The 23,932-nt window shown below is 39.6% G+C and overlaps 1 protein-coding gene across 2 annotated transcripts in view; it reads left to right on the top strand.

Annotated features, from left to right (window-relative positions):
* Window positions 1-1,661: 1,661 nt before the first annotated feature.
* Window positions 1,662-23,932, top strand: part of LDAH (lipid droplet associated hydrolase) — a 114,788-nt gene continuing 92,517 nt past the window's right edge. The window contains exons 1-2 of one of the 2 annotated variants that reach the window (XM_021525335.3): window positions 1,662-1,728; window positions 15,620-15,778. In XM_021525335.3, coding sequence (XP_021381010.1) covers window positions 15,625-15,778 — 154 coding nt within the window. In that variant the 5' untranslated portion in view covers window positions 1,662-1,728; window positions 15,620-15,624. Of the gene's footprint in view, window positions 1,729-1,912; window positions 2,055-15,619; window positions 15,779-23,932 lie in introns of those variants that run through there. The other variant, XM_085574486.1, reaches the window with a different exon arrangement.

A 23,932-nucleotide genomic window follows, 5' to 3' on the forward strand; every position in this document is an offset into this window, starting at 1 on the left:
TGGCTTCAACTGGAAATGTCTCTTCCAACATGTCTACCCAAAAAGCAGCATTTTAGTATGACAGCCTCCTTGAGCTCCTCCCTGAGAAGCATGGGGTTTAGTTTATTCATTACATCTTTGAGTTCCTTTCACACCTTACCTAGCAGGTGTGCAGACTCTGTATCAGGTTCCTGGTGCTTAGGAAATATTTACTGCTACTTTTATTATTTTCACAGAATCACAGAATCAATTAGGTTGGAAAACACCTCTGAGATCACTGAGTCCAACCTATGATCTAACAGCAGCATGTCAAATCAGCCATGGCACAGAGTGTCTTGCCCAGTCTTTCCTTAATCACCTCCAGGGATAGTGACTCCACGACCTCCCTGGACAGCCCATTCTGAGGTCCAATCATCCTTTCTGTGAAGAATTTCTACCTAACGTCCAAACTAATCTTCCCCTGGCACAGCTCAAGACTATGTCCTCCTGTCCTGATGCTAGTTGCATGGTGTTCTTTTGAAGTTTATCCTCAAAACATTTTTTAATTTTTTTTTTTTTTTTTTTTTTTTTTTTTTGGAGTTGGGAGGAATGTGTGTGCTTTATGCTACAGCCCAGGTGCTCTGGTCCAGTTTCCTCACTTAGATGCAACTAAGGGAAACATCCTTGGGGGTGCTGGATGACAGATGGGTCAATATGATCCAGGAATATGCCCAGGTGGCCAAGAAGGTCAATGGCATCTTGGCCCATATCAAGAACAGTGTTGCCAGCCAGACTTGGCTCTGGTGAGGCTGCACCTCCAGTAGTCTGCTCAGTTTTGGGTCCCTGATTTTAAAAAGGTCATTGATGTGCTAGAGTGTTTTCAGAGAAGAGCAACAAGGCTCATCACTGAAAGGTCCAGAAAACATTATGAGGTATGCCTTATGAGGAACAGCTGAGGGAGCTCAGGGGGGAACCTCCTTGCTCTCTAAAACCACCTGACAGAAGGTGGTGGTCTCTTTTGCCATACATACAGCAAGAGGACCAGACGAAATGGCTTTAAACAGGGTGGGGAGATTCAGATTATATTCTAGGAAAAAAATTCACTGTTAAGAGTGGTCAGACATTGGATTAGGCTACCCAGGGAGGTGATGGAGTCACCACCGTAGGGGGTGTTTAAGAGGTGTCTGGTTCTGGTGCTGGGTTGGTGTGGTTTAGTGGTTTTGGGGTTGCAGCAGCAGCACAGGCTGATGGTTGGACCGCATGATTCAGCCTTGGTGATTCTACAATGCTAGCCTTCAAACATGCTGAAGGGTAAGCCTGCACTTCACTACCCCTTTCTCTACCATTTTCTCTGCCACTCCAGCTCATTTTCCTCTTTCAAAACTACTTATTCCTTTTCTCCTTTGCCAGAATTCCCAAAAAACCGTGACCTGTGAGAAAGAGTGAATAACAGGCAGGAGGAAAACCCCGAAACGCGCGTCCCGGGACGACCTCCCCTCTGGCTCCTGCCATTCGCAAGCGGGGGGCAGGCTCTCGAGCCCGGGCGAGCAGGGCTGGGCAGGCAGGGCTGTGCGGAAGCCGGTCCCCGCCCCAGGGGGTCGCAGCCGCCGCCCTCACGGCGCGGGCGGCGGGAGGCGGGCCGGGCCCGCCCTCAGCGCCCCGCGACCCCGGCGGAAGGAGCGGCCCGGCCCCTCCTCGCGGCTGCTTCCGCCCGGTGTCGGCACAGACAGCGCCGGCCGCCGCCGTGCCGGGAGCCTGCCAACGGGGAAGGTAAGTGCCGCAGCCTCCTGCCCTGCCTCCCCTGCCCCTCCTGCCCCTGTGCCGGGTCCGAGAGCCACCCCAGCCCGCGGGCGGTCCCCCCCGCCGCAGCCTCGCCCAGCAGGGAGGTGCCGCCGGCCCGGCTGTGTCGGGGTCAGGTCTGTAACAGACCCGCCCGTTCCAGCGAGCGCCGCTGGAGATCTCCAGGCGTGCGCCTGAGGGTGGACTGGCACATCCCATGCGGAAAGAAGCCTTGCTCCCTTGACTTGTTTTGTCATGGAGGAGACTTCATGAAACGAGTCCTAAAGTGGTGTCTCCTTTTCCAGAAAATAACTGAGGTGATGCTATTTGTGGTGTTTTTTTCTCTGTGTTAGCGCTTGTTACTGTGAAGCATCTCTCGCAGCTGAGTGATAGTTGTTATCTTGGTGGTGTGTTATAAAACAAGAAACGAAGGAAAAGTCTGTGACCTGAAGGGCCTATAAATAGGAAAAGGGAAAAATAAGATTATAAATTCTTAACAGCTAAAAGCGAGATGAATTTTTTTTAAGTGGAAAGACGTGTATTTTAGTAGAGGAGGTACTGGTTTGGAAAAGCAGGGATCCTGCGGGCTCGCACCCTCTTTTGGGAACCTGCTGTTTGTCAGGTTTGCTGTCACTGCTGGTCCCAGGGCATCATCACTGTCAGCGCCCACCTTCACACCTGTAGTTGCTACACGAGAGAAGAGGTGCCTGTGCCAGACAGGGTGAGCAGCAGGTTCAGGAAGCAAGAAAATGCTGGAATGGAAATGTGTGGTGAAAGAAATTAGGATAATGATGAAGGGCTATTTGCGACATGACAGTTGTTGAGAGCTTTCTTAGTGATAAGTTTTTTGCTGCATTGCAAAAATGAAGAAACAGCTTATTTTCTTGCAACTTAATTGTAATAATAAAGCCTTGAATGGCTTGAATGATGTAGACTCTTATTTTTTTTAGGTGTTGTATACTCTTGGCCCTCTGGGACCTTATGGTGAGAGTCCATCCACATGGGCCTGTGTCTGAATCTGGATATGAATCTGTATTCTGTGTACCTCAGAGACTAAAAGCCTTCAATTACTAATTACGTAGTTTGCAATACAGCTTTCTATTTTCTTGTGACACTTGCTTACAGTGTCAGTAAGGGAAGTGGTCACACGTTTACAGACCTTGGTAAGCGATGACCTGGATAAGCATAAGACTTGATACTTTCCATCGTGGAATTACTACAAGGTTTATATCAGAGCAGTTGAAGTCAGTGTATTTTTTATGAATCTTGGACAGTACCCTAAGCCAATGCCTATGAAAAAAGGCAAGCATGTATGATTCTTCTTTACCTAGTCCCACTCTGTGAGTGTCCACTTAACTTGCAATAAAGTGCAGTCCAGGAACTTTCTGGAATAGATGTGTTGAGGTCTTAAAGAACTAATGTGGATTTCCCCATCAACTCATCCTTGCCTTTGACCCATAGGTAGCTCTAATTTTCCAAACATTCAGCTTCAACTAGTTCTGTGAGTCAAAAATCCTAACTCACTAACATCTCTTGATTTTCGACACACTCTCTTCTACATAACATCTGTTTCATTTGATTCACAAGGCCAATTACAATAAATTGTATATGTGTAATGGTAAAATTTCCAATATTACTGGCCAATCCAACGAATTTACCAGTAAACTTGACAAGATTTACCCTACAGCTTCCTAATTGCACTGTTTTCAGTGCTGTTTTTTGTTTTGTATTGATAGCTTTGATTTCTTTTAAATGAAAATTTTATTTTTCCGTTCTTGTGGTTTGTTATAATGAGGGCACCTTGTCTGGAAAAAGGAGTGATCCTGCATCTCTAACGTGGGGGCTTTGCACACTTTCTTGGTCATTGCTACAATATTATGAATGGTAATATCATGTGACAAGGTCTTGCAGGTAGATCCGGTTCTTAAAACTGGGTTTCTCCCTCCTTAGGTCTTTGCACAGACTCCCATGTGTTGTCTTCGAACAAGGTTCAGACTTGAGAAGTGATACCAGTTTTCATTCTGCACTTCAGCTTTTTATCATTACAACCCTAAACATAAGTAAGCTGTACCCTGTTTCCACGTGTCACTGATATTTTTATACAGTCATTAGTGAAATTCTCTCAGCAGTTTTAGCCCTTGAGGGAGTGTCATGGGGGAATGACACAGGAACAAAACAAATTGAAGGCATTGTATTGTTAGCTCATCAGATGATCACTAAAATAAAGTTTCCTAATTACTTCACTGGTTTTAGAGCAAAGCAGTATTATTTTGTATAACTACATTGCTTCCTTTGATGTGTCTGTAGTGTTAATTTTTTAGCTTTGTTAATTTTTTACAAATAATGCCTAACAGTTTTTATTTACCAATTTAGAGCTAATGTGAAAGGGACTCTTATATGACTTTGACAGAGAATTTTGGATGATGTCTAGGGTTATTTTTATTGAGTAGTAGAATCATAATTTCAAAGTTTCAGCTTTAAAGCATGCTATGTATGTATTTGTACAGAAAACATGTTTGCAGGATATGAAGGACAGGTACTTTTCACTTACTTATTTCAGGCATGCTCTTAATAGCAATGTGGCTGTGTTTTTTCTGCTCCTGACAAACTGCTGTGTAGAATTCCCAGTGAAATGTTTGAAAACATGGATTCCAGCTTACATGTTGAATGATGACATTTAGATGTTTTGTGAGGCTTGTAAACAGGTTATACTGGGGGAAGTAAATTATTCTGGTAAAAGAATATTCATAATAGGAAAAAAAAAACATGTAATATGAAATGTCTGAGCTTAAAGAACAATTAGTCGTGAAACAAATAGAAGTTTTTACACTGAATACAAGCCTGACTACATAGTCACTGGTGAAATGAATGAGAACTACTTGTTTAGATTGCTGGGGTTGCACAACCACCTCATGTAGTGTGACAGCACCTTGCTACCAAATGTTAGGTAATCCTGATGTGCCAGAACAATGTCTAACCAGCAATGCTACAACTTCAGGTTTAGCAGGGTTTCTTTCATCACTATCCTTGTTTCTTTCTTCAGTATCTTTGCTTCCTCCTGCTGCTACCATGCTGTTCACTGGAGTCTTTCCTTTTTCCATCTCATCTCTGGCTTCTGTTTAGATTCTGTTACCACTTTCCTTTGTTTAGACCAACTCTTCATTCAAATCTGTAGTTTAAAAAAGAAAACACTTGTGATACAAACTTTTTGCAGAGTCTGACACCTCACATTTTACCTCATGAAAGAAATTGTAACACTGATTTGGAATGAGTATCAGATGATAGCTGGAATCTTATTTGAAGCTGTGATGAGCACAGGCTTTGTCCCTGTATGTATTTGTTCAAAGCCATGAGTTATCAGATTTAGCAGAGTTATCTTGATGGGAGCAGCTGGGCAATTGTGCAAAATGCTGTAATAGAGTTAACTTCAGGTGTTACTGGTGCGATGAGGAACAAGCTGCAGTTTTTCCCAGCGTGGTGAATGGTCTTTGGATCCTCTTGTGACTAGAACTGTAGGTCTGCATGTCAGAGCACTGGCATGTGCAGGCCATCCTGCAGCACTGGTTGTGGAGAAACCTTCTGGCTCCCACACCACTGTGTCCAGCCTGGCTGTTCAGTTCCCTGTCCTGCCCTCCTGATGAGCAGAACCAGTGCTTCTTACTTGGAAGGACTCAGACTCCAGGCCTCATATCAGTAGTACAATTAAATTGCTGTAATGACTCAGAAAGGGACCTAATACTGGTGTTACTCATGTCTTCTGATCACTGGTTCTCCTGTTTGACTTCTGTGTCCTTTGCACAGAGCTTCACGCAGTCTGCTTCAGTTTGTTTTCATGTCTCTGCTTGCAGTGCATTCCTAACCTGTTCAGGTGAGTGGATGAGTATCAGAATGTACAGCTGCTGCAGGAAGCATGAGGAGGTGGTAAGCAGCAAGCAGGGGTTGAGGGGTTACTGGGGAATGCAGCTGTGACTAGTAAGTTGATCTACTGTGAGTCGATGGAATTTTGACTAATTCTTTTATGTCTTCATTAGAAAGCAAGAAAACCAGCAGCAGCTGGACAGCTAAGCTGAAGGTGGGATAAACAGTTGATGTAAGAACATATGCAAGTTGAAATAATAAAACGGGCAGAAAAAAATGTTTTGAATTTGGAGCATATTTTAGGTTACAGGAGAATAACTAACATGGAAATATGGAAGAAACAAAGAAATAAGGGATAGTTTTGTGGGGAGATTTATGCTGAACAGCATAGGAAAGGAAGGGGGAACCCAAATCAAGGGCAGTGTGATGCTAATTGTACTTGTGGACTTTTCTTTTAAATTTAACATCAGCTTCTTGCTCTATTCATTATGCTCTTTGAACTTTGCATTACTTGACAAGATAAAAGAATGATGCTCTCCATGAAGTACTGAATCTTATTCTGATAGGAAGTGGAAAATAAGTTATTGAACATAAGGTGAAATAGATTTGCTTTTTCCTGCTTTTGCCTGTTATTATTGCTGCTGAAAGATGGATGTTTCTTCAAATGCTTAACTTCTGGGAGCTGTGGTTTAAGGGAATATGCAGGTTGCTGTTACTTTAAATTGTTGCATTTTTATGTTTCATTGAATGTTGGACGTATTACTTAAACATCTGTCCAATAGAAATGTGGCAGCTGTAGTTCTTTTGATGTAGGAGAAGAAATAAGAGTATAGAACATAAGGTTGAAGAGCCAAATAGGTTTTTGGTGTTTTTCTTTTCAAAAGTTCTCATTTTCCCTAGGGATAGTAGGAACTACATGGTAAAGAAGCATAATCTTTGTTTAGTGACCAAGTGGTTTTTTCCCAAATTCTTAGACCACAAGCAGACTTGTATATGTTTCCTCTCCCTCAGTGCTATTTTCACTTTTTTCTTGTCCACGTGTCCTTGATAATCTATTTCTTCACTCTTTTTTTTTTTTAGCATATTTTGATACTTCTCTATCTCCTTTGAAGCAATACCCTGCGAATGGCCATGTCTTCTTCCCTAAAATTCACATAACCGTTCACTTTTGAGCATGCTTTTGTTTGTGCGGTGATTTGTGCTGAAGTGTAGAGACCAGGGATATTTCTTCTCTCTGTATCCAAACATAAGCATGATGGGTTCTTGTTCACGAAAAATAACATGCTCACCTCTAACTTCAGCAAAGTTTTATCCCGGTCTGTAATCATGGTGTTGCATTTCAGTTTTGCCCACTGCTTCCGAAAATACTGATGTTCAACATAATTCTAATAAACAAATCACATGCTTTGCAAACTTTACTGTATTTGTGACAATTTTCTCATGCTATCCATTCCAAAGCGATTTATTCTCCCTTTGACTTTCTAATGCAATGGACAGCTCCGAAAGTTTATTTACAAGATTCTCTTGACATGAGTCTGCTGTGTCTTTGAAACTTGTTTGTCAGAAGAGACCTGGCATAGATTTTTTCCCCCCTGGAAACCTTTCTTACCATGTAGACATTGTACTTCAGCAGCAGCTTTTTATGTTCTTTCATGTAGATACTCTATTTGACTGAGGTTTTGCTAACATTGCAGTTTAGTCTCAGAATATAAAGTATATTTATTATAACTACATGTTATTCATGCCTACCACCCTCTGTTTAGTCCCCTGTGCGATTTAAGTTTTAAAAGCCCCGTTTTCTCTCTTTAATGCAGTATTTGCAGGGAAAGCAGTCTTTGAAAGTTACTTTACTACACCCATAAATTTCAGTAGTGTGTACAAATGAACAGCTTGTTCTTCCTTTGAGACTAAAAGGTTTCCCAAAATCCTACCTTCTGTTCTGGAAAATGTTTCGTATTACACCAAATGAGGCCATCCTATTTGCTTTCATGTAAATGAAATCAACATGACTTCTTTGAGTAGATTTATTTCTTTGAGAAGCAGCTTTCTTGCTCATTTTGTTTAGGTCATGGACATTCTTTTTATCATCAGGCATGCAAAATGACTGAGAAATTGAGAATTTGCTGGGAGAATAGCTACCACTTTCTTGTAATCTGTGGGATTGCCAACCTTAATTATGCTTATGAAGTTACTTTAAGAAATACGAACCAAGACAAAAAATTTGTACTTGTTCAGGGTCGATTTCATGTTGGTAGCTCTCAACAGTTCACAAACAGGTTGCTTCTGAAAAAGTGAGAGTTACCATCTTGGTGTGATTAAATCTAATAGCAAGATGTGATGTGTAGGACCTCTTCCACTGTATCCTGAAATGTGTTTGATAAAACATACTCCAATTTTAGAAAGTCATGTCTTTATTCTTTTGGATACATTTGTGGTCTCTGGTATTGTGTGAAGCCTCAGGGACCCTCGGCCACACCAGGGTAACTTCTCAGGGTTTCCTCTATGTTCACTCTGACTCCAGTGCTCTGTGTTTAACCAAGTGTTAAACTGCAATGGCAAATAAGGAGTTTTGATCTAGCTGATAACAAAGGGCATGGACTCTGCTCTTGGAGCACTGGGCAAGCATAACTGGGTTTTGTGACCTTTGTTAAGCTGGAGGCCTGTGTTTGCCAAATGAGAAAGAGACCAGGCATCAAACTTAAAGCGTGGTTGCCAGAGGTGTAGTGAAACATAACTGCTTGCCGACTGTTAAGTGCTGTAGACCACCAGTTGATGCTTTCAAAAGTGTGGCTACTTTCATAAAGGTTTCATAAAGGTGTGCCTGATCCCCATGGAAGTCTTTCATTTGCTTTTTTACCTTCTTGAGAATAGTGAGGAAGTCAAGGCCACAAGAGTACTGTAGTAGTTACATTATGATAATTAACAGAAGCTCTTTTTTTTTTTTAAGTCATTAGTATATGTTGAGCTTCTCAAAGCTAAAACTTGCAGTGACATATAAAGATTGATTAAAAGTTGTGGTGGGCCTTCCTAATCCATTTCCCCAGCTTTTTCATCATCTTATCTGTTGAATAATTTTGTGCCAGACAAATGTATCAGTGTGGGATTTGAAACTATTTTCTGATTTCTTGATTCCCTATCTCCAAAACTCTTTGAAATTATTCATTTCAGAGCAAAGTGCCTTGTTGGAATAAGGTTGGTGGACAATCCATCTGTTCCTGATTTGAGTCCTCAAATGGATCTTTCCAAGATCACAATTTTTTGATTTGCAAGTCCTGTCTGCTTTGATGAATAGCTGTCTCAGTAATTGCTTTTATAATGTTTAGCAGTGACATGTACACCTTGTCTGATACAAAATGGATTCCCAGAAACTATTTTCCCTGCATCTCTAATGTGGGGGCTTTGCACACTTTCTTGGTCATTGCTACAATATTATGAATGGTAATATCATGTGACAAGGTCTTGCAGGTAGATCCAGTTCTTAAAACTGGGTTTCTCCCTCCTTAGGTCTTTGCACAGACTCCCATGTGTTGTCTTCGAACAAGGTTCAGACTTGAGAAGTGATACCAGTTTTCATTCTGCACTTCAGCTTTTTATCATTACAACCCTAAACATAAGTAAGCTGTACCCTGTTTCCACGTGTCACTGATATTTTTATACAGTCATTAGTGAAATTCTCTCAGCAGTTTTAGTCCTTGAGGGAGTGTCATGGGGGAATGACACAGGAGCAAAACAAATTGAAGGCATTGTATTGTTAGCTCATCAGATGATCACTAAAATAAAGCTTCCTAATTACTTCACTGGTTTTAGAGGAAAGCAGTATTATTTTGTATAACTACATTACTTCCTTTGATGTGTCTGTAGTGTTAATTTTTTAGCTTTGTTAATTTTTTACAAATAATGCCTAACAGTTTTTATTTACCAATTTAAAGCTAATGTGAAAGGGACTCTTATATGACTTTGACAGAGAATTGTGCTGGAAAGTACAATGAAGAAATGTTTCATTTTTATGTGCTACTGACTGCTGCTGTTTTTCTTACACAGAATTGGTCAAGATTTGTGACTGAAGTCACAACAGCTTGCAAAGTCTTTGGCCTGTGTTTATTGTTTTTCCTGAGAAAATCTGGCATCCATTGTTTGTTTTTTGTCCAGATAAATCTTTGATGAGATCTGGGCATCGTATTGTACCTCATCTCTCACATCATGAAATCCCCACTTCCCTTGTTCCTCTTTGCAGTGTTCTTACCAGGTCGGTCTGTCCCTTTCTAGTTCCTGGCTATGAGAATGTAGTTTCCAGTCTGCAGATCAAAGAGCTTATGTCAGGTCTGGATGATTCTCCTGTGGGAATAATGTATAAATTGTCAGAGCCTTAGTGTAGAAGGCAGCTAAAGGAATCTTGCTATTTTTCTAGTTATTCTTTTACATTCTAGTGTTGAATTCAGTCACATAAAATCACCATTAGAGCAGGGTTTATTTTTATTTAACCTGGTACAGCTAATCAATAGAATACATCTACTTCAGTTTCCTATATTTTTAAGGGACTGGTCTAGTTTAGATTCCTTTTCTCTGACCTAAACACTTAGTTATTGTAATGGGCTGTGTTCATGAGACTCTGCATTTACTAAGGTACTAGAAAACTTGAGAGCCTTGTTTTACCTTCAGCTTTATTTTTTCTGCTGTTTTAGGGCCATAAAAATTGTAAACTGTTGATTTGTGGAGAACTCTGGAGAAAACTTAGACCTTCTTTCTGTTGAGATCAAAATTATGATTTTGTCCAGCTGAGTCTTAAAAACCTCCAAGAAACATTCTGCTGCTTCATAGCAATCATCCATTGCCTTCTTAGCAAGTAGATTTTATGATGCCTTTGAATGTCAAGACACAACTTGTGGCTGTTACCTCTTGTTTTACCATCTTCTATTGCAAAGAAAGGTTTGGCTATGTTGCTTTTGCAGGTCTCCTTCAAATAGCTCTAAGTTGCTATTTGATTACAGCATGGGAGACTGAAAGAGCGTCTTTATAAAGCTTTTCCTCTAGCTTAGTTATGTACTCAACCCTCCCAAGTTTCCTTGTGTTCTTGATGTGGTGGGATTGAACGGGGCTGGGCTCAGGATTGATGGTATGTTTCTGATGAACATCCTGAGTTTTACAGGCTCCAGTATTGACCCAAGATTACTTGACAGATGGCAGACAGTAGTAGTTGATTATCTTTTAAGCTTGTTCAGTTACTTTTCAAGCTATGCAAGTCAGTTTATTCAGCCTGCATTTCCTTGGCCTAGAAAGCAGAATGCAGTGGGAGACAGTGCCAAAATTCTTAATAAGGCAGTGTGTATATTTACATATTTTCTTTCGGTGTGCATTTACTTATTTTCTTTCATTATTCTAGCCAGGTATTTTCTAATTGAGGGCAGTTGCATTCCTTGAGCATGGTTTGCTCATGACAGACTGGCCTCTTGTTCTGATTAACATCTCTTCCTTTATGTGATCAGAAAAACTTACACAATACATGCTCCTGTGATTTTTCCTGGGAGTCAGCTGAGCCAGATCTGCCTATAGAGCCTTGGGTGCTCTTTGTTGCCTTTTCTGCTGGAAAATGGCTTTGATTTTGAATACCTTTTCATTCTTAACGACCTTTGCTGATTTACAGTGGGTTTTGATAAACAGTGTCCTTGTAATTGGCACTTTATGGTGTATCTAGTCCAGTCTCATGAATTTATATGCTTTGTATGTTTTCCTAACTTTGTAGGTTATCCCTAAGACGTAGTCCAGGTCCTTTCTCAAAAAGGTCAAAGCAGGTCAGGTTGCTGAAAGCATTGTCTAGTTGGAGATTGTCCTGCCTTTCAGGGCAACTTGCATTATTTGAGAGTCTAATTGTGCATGTGGGTGAAACCTTTGTTACTAGAATTTCCTTCACTGCAACTTTTGACTGTTTTTCCTTGTCCTTTGGACATATGTCACATGCTTCAGCATCCATATAAGCTAATTGGCTTTCTCTAGTATATTGATTTCTTGCTTGTCTGAGAAGTCCAAAACTAGGCACAGTTCTCCAGATGCAGTCTTTCCAATGCCAAGCAGCAGAAGATAAAACCATTCCAAGATTGCAGGCTATTCCTTGTGCAGCCTTGTTGGTTACAGAGGCTCATTACTGACTCATTTTCAGCTTGCTAATAATTTGTGTCTGTTTTGGAAAGCCACTTCCTAGCTTTTGAGCCCCCAGCCTGTGTTGCTGCATTGGGTTGCTGAACTCTTGGTATGGGACTTTCTATTTACCCTTGGCTTTTATGTAGTTCCCACCTTTCCAGCCTGTCAGGGTCCATTTGGATTAGCAGCCCTGCCCTCCAGTGTTTCAGCTGGTTTGTCTTCCTCCCTGACATTTTGCAGGACCCTTCTGAGAGTGGCTCCTGTCCTGTGTGCAGGCGTTCAGTGGAGACATTGGACACTATTGCCCAATACTCATCCTTGAAAGATATCACTGGTACATTAATGCTTGTTTCATGTTCTTGGGTACAACACTGAGTGGGATTTCTAATTTTGTTTTATATAACTTTCTGTGCACTGAGGTGAGGTTGACTGGCCTAGAGCTCCCTGGGCACTCTAACATTGGCATGGTGGTTGGTTTTTTTTTCAGTTTCTGGACATGTTTTCCAATCATAGAATTGTTAAGGTTGAAAAAGATCTCTAAGATCATCAAGTCTGACTGTTAACTCAGCATTTCCATGTTCATCACTAAACTGTGTCTCCAAGGGCCACATCTGCACATTTTTTAACACTTCCAGGAATTCTACCACTCTCCTGGGTAGCTTTTTCCAATGTCATTCTGACTTAGCAGAAAAGATAAAGAGTGGCATCACAGTAGCCTTGGCCATGGACACCTTGGAGTGTGTCTCTTATGATTTTGTGGAGCTTTTTTATGTCAAATGTGCTGCAGGGGTCCTTTCTCCTTTATTTTGGTTTCACCACTGTTTTATGCAAGTTACCTTTGCCCTTGTGGTTGCCATTGCATCTGTCACTACAGCATCATGCTTCAGAATAGGTTGGTGTACCTGATGCATGATGTTTGTCTTGGCTTGTGATTGAGCAGTTTATATGCCAGGTATCAATTTACTTACTCTGAATACATTGCATTGTGCTAGTCTGAGTTTGTGATAACTCTTATTGAACACTCTTTAAGTGTTGATCAAATTTTGTTATTTCCAAGGTATCTTGTAAAATGTCAAGTCTAAATAATAGTGTAGGATGGAGCAGTTAAAATACGTTATCAGGAAAGAGGCATAAATAATTAGCCAGATGCTTGCAAAGTTCACTTAGCTTTACTGTCAGCATTTTACTTTGGGGTCAATCGAACCAAAGATGATAAGAATTGGTCCTATGGCAGAGGTAATCTGCCCTATTTGGATAACTGTTTCCAGATATTCCTGTCTGAAAAAATGGCTGTGGGTGGCTTCTGGATCAGTAGGGAGACACCTAAATACATCTGTTGGTTTGCAAGTGCACGTGTATGTCTTCATGTTTTTACTATAGTTTTTACTAACCAGGAAAGGATTTTTCTAATCTGGAGGTGGCAACCATGAAACTGATCCCATGACTATTCCCATAATCAATTAATGTACTGACACCTCAGGCTTTGTATCCTGTAATAGGAGTTTGTTTTCTGGTCAACACCTGCGTCAAGGGTGTGTTAATCTAGAGCTAAAGCCCCGCAAATCAAAGCCCATATTTCGATATTCTAACAGAAATTTTGATACTAGATTAAGCACTCTTGACAGAAGCTGAATTTCTTGTAATACTTTTCCTGCATTTGATTAGAGAATTTTTGTGCGGGGATTGAAGAGAAGGAAGCAAATACTGCTTGGGATGTAATAAGGTCTGATTTCCTAGGTAGATGTATATCTTTGAGTCTTGTTACTTTCCTCCATGATAACTTGTGAAACTCCCACCAGTCAAGTTTGTCCTTCTGTCTCCTCAGCATTCTTGGAGCTCTCCCTGTGGGCTGACAGAGCCAGTGGGAGCCTCATCTCTCAAAACATCTGCCTGTTAAATCTGTTTGGAAATTGATAGACCATCTTATGGTATTTCTAGAGGAAATGCAGGCAATTTGTGCCGAAGATAGATACCTGTAATAGAATTACTGTTCTTCAAAGCTTCATTTAGGAAGGAGGAAGGAGATCCAGAGGTATTTTTGGCTATTACTGATTTCAACTTGAAACAGGTCTGAATAGTATTCTGGGAGAATATCCACTATCTTTTCCCTGTTTTTCTCTTCTGTCAATTTTTATTACCAAAGGCCATAAAGTCGCAAATTAAAAACCGAACAGTAAATAAATAAAAATCCCTCAGATACTACATAGAGCTAGTACAAAGAAACCATTTGGGATTGTCTCGGCCAGTTTTTCAGATAACCATTTCTTCTCTAGTGTACAGCCTTCCTTTCAGGTACTGCAACACTGTGTTTTTGAAATTAGAACTTAAGTTAAAGACTGGACCAAAGCTACAACAACAGGTCTGTGTGAACCTGAAAATCCTCCCACACCAGTCCAGAATGTATTGCTGAGTTTTCTGTTCTCATTGCTTAACTTCTGACCTTAATGTTGCAATTACCTCTTTTGAATAAAGAGTTGTCAGTGAGATTTCCATTTAGATTTGTTGTGTGAAATCAATTTAGAATGAAAATATGCATCAGATTTTATTGGTTCATGAACAGAAACTGTGTCCAAAACCTACTTTTTTGAGTAAGAACTAATTGCTTTTGCTTCTTGGATTGTAAACACCTCAGAAAAGGGGTGACAATGCTCACTGTAGTTGTTGATGTAACTGGATTTGTTAGTTGTTGATGTAACTGTTCTTGGCTTCTTTCAGCTTTAAATAATGAAGAAATACAAGCAGGGGTAATGCATTAAAAATGTACCTCTTTATAGTTTGACAGAATTAACTTTACTGACATTACAGTCACTGCAAGTTAGATAATAACATGGCAAACAATGAAGTAGTAAAGGTGCCTGCATTATCGTTAATATAACTTTTTTATGGGGATGCTGGGGTGAAATGGGAAGATGGAGGTACAAGGTTTCATCCAGAAAATTGTGCTGTAATTGACAGTATTAACACTTCTCCCTTCCCTCCAGAAGTGTTTTCTATTTGTACTATATTCAGTTTTTTTCAAGGTGGTACTTGATTGTTCAAAGCAAAATATTTTGTCTTTTCTGCATTGGTTGTTCTTTACCTTAAACCTTTCAAACTCCCAGATTAAAACTGGGGAAAGTAAAGAAATATTGTTTCTTCACATGTACTTTTCTTATGTTGTCAAGTGTCATTACGTAAAATTTCAGTCAGATATGTTCCTTTTAAGTTGTGTAGCACTGAGAATTTTTCAGTGACTATTAGTGAGAGTAGTGGCCCCCACTTAATAGCATGGCAGACCTTGTATATCTTTCAGGCTTTGGTTTACATGCCTGAAATTTCACAAGCTAGGAAATAGAATTTGTGTCCTTGTACTCAAAAATGAATGGTCCTTTTTCACTAAGCAAAAATAGTTGAAAGGCTTAGTGTTATTTTTAACTATGCTTTTGGTGGTTAAAGCCCATGATGTTATGCTGCAATATCCAGTTTTTTTACGATGCACACAGAACTTGCAAAGACATTCATGCACTAGTTCTGTTTGGTATTTTTTTCATTTGTTTGCCTTCAAGCAGGTTTCAGATTAATCTTTTCAGTGGACAGTATGAACAAGAAATTTAAAATTATTTGCCTTTAAGGTAGAATAGAGCTTATTGTCCAGTTCATCATTGTGTATTTCTGTGACAGAAACTGAAAGCTGCTTTCTCTCATACAGTAGCAACATGGATCACCTTCTACAGCCCCTTCAAACATCAAATACTCAACTGGGCCTCAGATTACTGGATATGACAGCTGTTGTGGGTGGGATGGTTTGGCTGGGGTTTTTTTTGCAGTTATTCTGGGGGAAATCATAATAGCAAAGAGACAGCTCTATAAGTATTGTCCTGTTGTAACGGTGTCTTATTCTGCTCAACAGCAAACATGAGGTCGGGGTCAGAAGAGCCAGTCCCCTTACATGAAGAATTTATCTACTGTTGTGGAGCTGCTACCCATGTGTTAAAGTGTGGGCCCTGGAAAGACCTCTCAAAAGATGAAAGTAAAAATCTACCCAGGCTCTTGTTCATGATTATTCCTGGTAAGGGTCTTTTTTTGTTTAAGTCTAGAAGTTTGTTGATTGAAAGAGGTATGTCCCGTTTCATTTTCAAAAATCTCAGTATGTAAGTATGCACATGGCCAAAAATCAATAATATTGCAGTGGTGAAGTTTCTTTGTTACATTAGATTTCTACTGCTACCTTTATTTTTGACAGTGCCAGAAGGCAGCATTTAGAAATTAGGATGTCTTACTCATTTTCTTCATGGTGATGGTTTACTGAGAGCATTGTGGGGTTTCATTTGTTTTCATTGCTCTTCTTCCATTTTTCTCTTGCACCTTGAAGTGTTACTGCAATGTCAGCTGTGTGCCAACTGACAGATGAAAGTTACAGTATTTGAGGAAAAATTCTAGATCCAGTTGTTTCTTTAAGTTGATTGTTTTTAACAGTAAAAGTTTTTTAATTTAGATTTTTGCACATGAATTTTTATGCTGACCTTCTTGAACTCAGTGAGTATTGTACAGTTCTTCATTATGTTTAAATGTGGCTGTCTTAAAATGAGAGCTCTAAAGGTGCATTTGGCATATGTTAAAATTAATGAAGAAGTCCTAATTTCATTGAGGTCTACCAATGAACTGTAGGAATTCTGTCTTTAGCAAAATTAGAGCTTGAACGCACTCAAGCACAAATGCTGTGACTCTTTCACCACCTTACAGTTTGCAGATTTTTAATGCTTTCTATTGTTTATTTGAATGTATTGGATACTGTTTTTTCTCCCAGAATGAGTGGTGCAAATAGTGACTTTTCTGAGTATCCACAACTTCGGTTCACTGTTAGTGTTCCTAGTTGCTGTTTATGGGACTGTGTGTGGCTTGGTTTTTACTTAGTGGTGAAAGAGAATGCAGGTGCAATTTTTCAGGGTTTTTTTTCAATGTTTTGGAAGGTCCATGGGATACTTTATGTTAGTTTCCTTGGGCACAGTAATTTTATTCCTTTGTCTCCAGGAGCTGAATAGTAACTTTCTAAGCCAGTGACAATGAAGTTTAAATTATTTTCTTAACTGAAAAGTAGAAGCCTTCTGTGAGTACATCTTGTTTGTTTTGTGGGGAGTAACCTTTTAAACCAAATACACTATGCAGTATCTCTTTAGTACCTCTCTGGAGGTACAAGCCTGATTTCATGCTTTTCAGTTGCTGCTTTCTCTCAGTTAAGGCATTTGTGGAAGGTTTAATTGAACAGCTAAGTTCAGAGTTTCTTTTTCCCACAAATTCTGGAGTTTTCACCTGTCTTCAGACAGATGCCTTCTGCTTGGGGTGATAGTAGAGGCTGTAACGAAGATAAATTTGAAAAGCTAGATTATATCAGTAGAAAGATATGCAGGGGAAGAGCACAAGTAAAACATTAGCATCCAAGGCTTGGTACATCTACTAGGCATGTAATTTATTCTGTTCAAAATGTACCAAGTCACATACATTGCATGGTCTCCATATTCATAATAGGAAACGTTTAATGCAGGAAAATGTAGTGGCAGGGCTACATGGAGCTGGGTTCCTGCAGAACAGTTCTGTGAAGACTCCTTAACAACATCTTAATTAGACAGATGTTCAGGAGTAGACATCAGTGAAATAGTGTGCTTCTGTCATGGTCTTCAGGCTTTTGCAAGCAGGTGATTTATGGTTTTGCTCTTATTTCAGAATTATGTGGGTAACAAGCTGGAAGTTCTCTCACTGTGAAAACACTTTAAAACCTCAGCCACCAGTATAATGCTATCTTCAGGTGCACAAATTCAGTAGTGAATTAAATTACCCGAGCTTCTTGCTGTGGCTGGCAGGGAGCTTAGTGGGACCTGGCATAACAAAGTGCAGTTTTGCTTCTCATAAAACAAATGGTGGGTTTTTTTGCTACTGTTACATGCCTCATTTTAGCCTTCAAGGATCTGCCAGTGCTAAAAACACAGCCTTAGGAGAGATCTGCACATTTGGGTCATCTGGCAACGTGTTCATGTACCTAAACAGTCAGGATTAGATAGCATTCCCCTTGTGCTTTTGTAACTTCCTGAGTATGAAATGTGGAGCCCTTTTGGAGTCCAGCAATTGTCACACTTCAAAGGCATGTATTCATGGCTGAGATTCTTTTTGGAATGTGGGAAAGAGGGGCAAAAGTACAGCTTGGTACACAAGTCAAGGAAAGCAATATCCATACAAGGGCAGCTCTGACTTTAAAAAAGAAAGCATGCACAGCCAAGTGTTGAGTGATCTGAACTGAAGGTGATTAGTCCTGCTGCATGAGTTACTCTGTTCTGTGCATTAAACTGCTCTGGTACGTACTTTTCCAGTTCTAATGAGATTCAGGCGTATGATTTTGTTAACACGTGGTCAAACCAAACAGAGTTGTGGGTGGATATTGAGAAAGATGACAAAATTCTCAGCTTCTGCTGGAATCAAATTGTTGCAGGAGATTTAAGAATAAATCCTGTATATTTATTTTCATTTTGTGTTTTAATCTGGTTACTTCAGAACAGGGAGGATTCCTCTCAGGTCCACCTTAGCTTTCTCCCTCTCTGCACTTTAAATAAAAAACAACTCCAAAACATTCTTCTAGTCTGAAATCAATGACTTAAAATGAATCAGGATTCTGCCTCCTGAGAACTGATAACTCACTGTACTTGAAGCAGTTGAAAAACAGAATATGCAGCAGGGTTTAATCTCATTTCACTGCAACAAGCTAATGTGTTTTTTCTGTTAGTGGCAGAGTGAGTGAACTTAAAATTTTAATAATGCTTTACTGTATTAATTGAAACGATTAATTCACACTTGGTTTCATAGCATTTCTTCTTGTGTCCACAAAACCTCTGAATAGGAGTAATAATGTTTTACTAAAGTAATTACTGTGTAGAAGTAATTCTGTCCAGAATATATGTGTATACTTGTTTGACTATCTTAATATGAATTCTTTTCTACTAAAATTGATGAGATTTACTCATGAGAATAACATTAAATGTGTACAGTTGAAGGATCAGACACATGATTTTCTGGATATGTAGGTGTTATGGAAAGGACAGGAATTCCTGTTTTTCCTCTTGTGTCCTAAAGGACTGGTTTTACTTTTTCAGTGTTTGTTTAGTATAAAATTAGCAGTGAAATGCAAAATCTGCTACAGCAATATTTAACATTGCTTGTGTTCATTGAAAACCATAATCCACAAAGTGTAATGGAATTTTTTTCTGTTTTAATAGTATCTGTCTATTTGTGGCTGTGTATTTATGAAACATTTAGTCTTGTAAATAAATACTCTACAGAATTTAAAACCACTGTGCTGTTTAGCTCATGACATTTTGCTTTTGATCAAAGTTTCATTGCAGGAGTACATTGGGATACCTTTGTTTCAGGCTTCCTAATTTGTGTTACCATTGCTGTAAACAAGGCAATTTTGCAATTTAAAATCTTGTACTTGGGAAGCATATATAATGTAATTTTTTTTTTTTTTTTTTTGGTGTGTAAGTCATGTTACACAAGTTTCATTCATTAACATACAGAAATAATTTCAGGATCTGGTTCTCTGGCCTGCATTCAGAGTACTTCCTATGCTTTGCCAAGTTTCTTGATCTGCCTGTTTGCAGTTGAATCACTGCTGGGTTTTTAGATCATGTTACTGTTTACCAACTCATGCTGTCACTTGTGATGTTTAAGGGCTATGAGGACTTCAACAGACACTTTTTTCAAGTATAAAGGTATTTCTTCTGGGCTAATTCTCTGAGTCAAGAATTGCTTATGCACAACAAAAATTGCATGTTTGGATTCTCATCTCCTAGGAGTAGACAGATGTACTTACATCAATAACACTATTTCACTTGAAGACTACTGAACTATTTTTCAGCAATGAAAACAGTGCAAACAATTTGTCTGGATTGTGACAAGTCGTTAGTATATTCTCTCTTGAGATGAGAGTTCCTGTTAGTTTTTAAATCTTTACATTGCCATTCTTAACTGTAACATAGGGACTCCAGAAAGCTTTCCATACATTATCTGCCTTTGTCTTCACCTGCTGTTTTACTTAAGTCATCACCCTCGACACTTGCATAAGAAAAGTTATAATAAGAATCACTGTGTTAAAATACTTCTCAGTAAAACTAGCTGTACAGCCCTGAAGCTTAGTTTCTTTATACTTTGTTTCTTTGGTTCCCACCAAACCAGCTTTTTGAAAGTTATTAATTTTTCACTCTGCTCAGCAGTTACTGGAATGAATTGTTCTTCAGAGGGTCTGCTGTCACCACCGAGAACAAGGGGTAAAAGAATCTTATTTCCTCCTTCAGCAAACTGTGTAAAGCATGTTTAATTCTCTTCAGTTTGGTTTTAGAATGGGCGTTGATTTATACAAAGTTTATGTGTCTAAATGCCCTTGTTGGTACAAAATTTTCTTATTATAACTTTGTCTGCAACAACTGAATTGGATCTAGTAAGGACTCTCAGTATCAGCAGATGAGCTTGCATTGTGTAGCTTCTGGCAAACTTAGCCAGGATATAATCTGGAATCCTGTATGGAATCTTGGCACCTCATGTGGATGGTTCAGACTGTTTATGTGAAGCAAAATCTGATTTTGGAGCCAAGACCATGGAGTTACTCAAGGAAGGTACTTCATCTTCTCAGACACTACTTTCCAAGTCAGCAGCCAGGGTCTCCTCCCCCAGCACATAGCAGTGTTCCCATTTGCCTTTGAAATGCAGCTGGAGGAAAGGGAATGTTGCTGGCAATGGACAGACATATTAAGAGAAAAATATATTTCTTACCTCCTGGGCAAGGGGAGTTCTGGGTCATTTATGTTCTGTGCCTAAAGTCACTGACTGAGCTCCAGCAGCAGTTCTGTGAACAAAGTTGAGAACCTGTTCTGTCTGAATGCATTAGGCATTTTCCTATTCCTAGTTTTGTGGTTAGTTGTTCTTTTTTTTTTTTGAAAGAATAGTCCCAGAGCATCATCCAGGAAAAAAAGACTATACCCACGTGTTCTTTTCAGTTTTGTCACTATCATCAGTATTATGAGAGCTCTTAAGTAGTTTGGTTTGGTTTGTTGGGGTTTTTTTTGTTGGATTTTTGGGGGGTTTTGGTTTTTTTTTTGTTTGTTTGTTTTCCTTTTTCTTGGTGGTTTTGGTTTTTTTGTTTGGTTTTTTTGAGGCAGGGCAAGGTGGGGTGAGGCAATCAAACTGAGTCCATGACATGACACCTGGTTTAAAAAGGGACTCTTAAGGCCCAATTTCATAGAGCCTGATTAAACAACTAATTCAGATGCTCAAGAAAGGAGCATAAATTTCTGGGTAGTTCGTAGAACCGGTAGGTAAGGATGGCACTGCCATGAGCATTTCTGCCTACTGAGGGGTTAGGTGGCTGCCCTGAGATGTGAAATCTCCATCTGTGGAGGTAATCAAAACTTGACTGTGTCTGCAGCCTGCTCTGACTCTGCATGAGCAGGGAGGAGCTGGGCTCAGAGATCTTAGATGATCCCTTCCAAATTCAGAGATCCTGCAAATGTGACCCCAGAACTGGCCATCCAGACTCCTTCTCCATGTGTGGATTCTAGTCTTGGTTGATATTGGGGTACTTTCAAAAGATACTAAAGTCTATGGATAATCTTAGGTAAATCTTAAGAATTCTTAAGAATTAGTTGTCCTTTCAAAAGCTGTAGTTTGCTTTCACAGCTGTAATGAACAGTGAAAACCTTAATAATGAAACTGGGTTTGTTAATTGTTGGGAACCAAATAGAATTAAAAATTGACAAGGAATGAAGCATGCTACTTAAATACAGTATAAGCAGAGTATGCCAGAAGAGGGAGCTGTTCTAAAGATTAGAAAAAAACAATAGCGTGTTTTGGCAAAATTACTGCTATAATAGACAGATATACCATACTACAGGCTTCAGACCTCCTCTGAAAGCACAGGTAAGCATTTCTACTGTATTCTTATCAGAAAAAAAAATGTTGTTTTATAAGACTGCGTGACAGTGATTAACCAGTTATGTTAGTTGTTGAGGGTCATACAAATGCCTTTTATTTGCATTAGGAGGAGTGAGATAAAGCAAGTCAAATTAGAGCAGAGAATATAAGATTGGGAGTGCTGGGGCTTCTGTTCCCACCTTTCCATTGGGTTCCTTCTCAGTATATGGCCAATCATCCTCACAAATTGTGTCCTACAGCAGCAAAAAAATCTTCATTCACATTTACAGTATTTGTAAGCATGCAATAACCTAAGCTTCTAAGTTAGCATTCACTTACAATCAACTATCACCAAGTAAATAAATTAACATAGAAGCACGGCTGCATAGAGTGAGACAACAAATACTTCCTCTCTGGAATGTTTAAATCATTCACCAGCTCCACAGGCAGCTCCACTCTTACTCACTGTGAAAATTTCTTGTGCCAGGGCAGGTATCACCTTCCAGTGTACAGCAGTAAATACCCAAAGGACATGAACGAAAATAAATCATCACATAAAAGTACTTCAGGTCTTTTTTAAAGGAATCATTCATTCAATTTTGGATTTCTGGGGTTGAATTAAGTAATGCTTCTACATGCAATGAGAATTTTTAGGTGAAATTCTAAAAGTGTAACTACATTATGTTGAGAAAAGCTCCAGAGGTCCCCTGTTCATACACTAATTTATACTTTTCTTAGTCCTGTATCACATATTTCTGATGACCTGAAGCTGAGGTTGTTTCTTATGTGGATGTTTTCTATCATATTAGCATTGTGCTTTGTGTGTTTATCTTCACCTACCTCTACTAGTGTCAGGTACAAGGTTTCATGAGTCCTATTGCCTTTCCTCATTTTGATCATACCATCCCAAAGAAATTGTTGCTTCTGTCGTCCATCCTCAGCTGAAACAATACAGCAGAGAAAAAGGAAATTATTAGATGTTCAAAAGTGAAAATGTTGTTATTTAACACATCTGGTCCAGGGAATCAAGTCAAAAATTTTGTTTTATTGGAGTCTTGGCTCTCTTGACAAGGCATGTGGAGGGTTATGGAGCTCAGAATGGCATCTAGTCCAGCTGGCACACTTGAGTCACATGTGGCTGATCAGCAGGAACCAAAAAAAGTCTGAATTTTGCATGTGATTTGTGTCCTTATTATATGCTGTTCATATCCAAACAGCTGAGCAGAATTCCTTCTGTGTATGCACAGATACTCTATTTAGGAATGATTTCTCTTTTACATTTTATCTTAGCGGCAGCATTCACCCATTCTGTGATATTTGCAGTGCTTGAAATTAAACTTAGTTCTGCAAATACTATACTTGACTGGATTATTTACTATTAAACATTGTTCTTTACTGTGTGGAGAGGATGGCTGAGAACCTGCAGTTCTTTCCTTTGGAAAGGAAGAGAAATGCTGGGCTCTTTTATCGTGGCTTCACCTGCAGCATAGGGATTGAAGCAACTACTTGATTTTTGAATGTGTTATTTGCCTGCTGGGCTGCTCATTGTAGTGGCTCAGAGAAAACTACCTGGTGTTCCTAAAATTTTCAGGAGTGTCTTTCCCTATATTCCACCTCCCTGTATTATGATCTTACATGATCAGCATAACATAATCAGAGTCTTCCTGGAAAGTCTCCACCATTACCTGCTTTTATTAGCAGGTAATACTTAAGCAATTGTACCTCTCTTTAGATGGTGGGTGGCTAGTGAAGAGACTAGCCATTCATATAGCTCTGGCCTTCGCACAGTTGTTAGAACCATGAAGTTAGGTATAACACAGATGTTCCTGAGTGTAAAGTAGTGTGGAAGTTAGAAACTGTTTATAGAGTGTTCAATTAAGACTCAACAGACAATGGAAATCCAAGAGATTAGTGCTTGGAGCACTTTAAAAACTCCCTAAGGCCATTATTTTGCAATCCAAAATGTTTGTCAACAATACTGGCATAAGGTATTCCTTTTCCCACCATGCTGTGCCATTCCACCCCTCAGTTATGCCAGAACAATACTTTGAGAGATCATGCTGTGAATTAAATAAATACATACATTTATTTCTGGGGTCTTTTTCCAGCTGGAACTGTTCCCTGTTTGGGTTCACAGCAGGGCCCCCACAGAGTTCTGCCAGTGTAATTCAGGGGCTGGTGAGCCATGGTAGGAGGGTGGGGATGATAGTCAGGGGGGGAAGGTGGGAGTTCCTTGAGCTGGATTTGTCACAGGACTTTCTGTTGTTAAATT

Source organism: Lonchura striata, chromosome 3, assembly GCF_050655825.1.
Source record: "Lonchura striata isolate lonStrDom1 chromosome 3, ASM5065582v1, whole genome shotgun sequence".
NCBI lineage: Eukaryota > Metazoa > Chordata > Aves > Passeriformes > Estrildidae > Lonchura > Lonchura striata.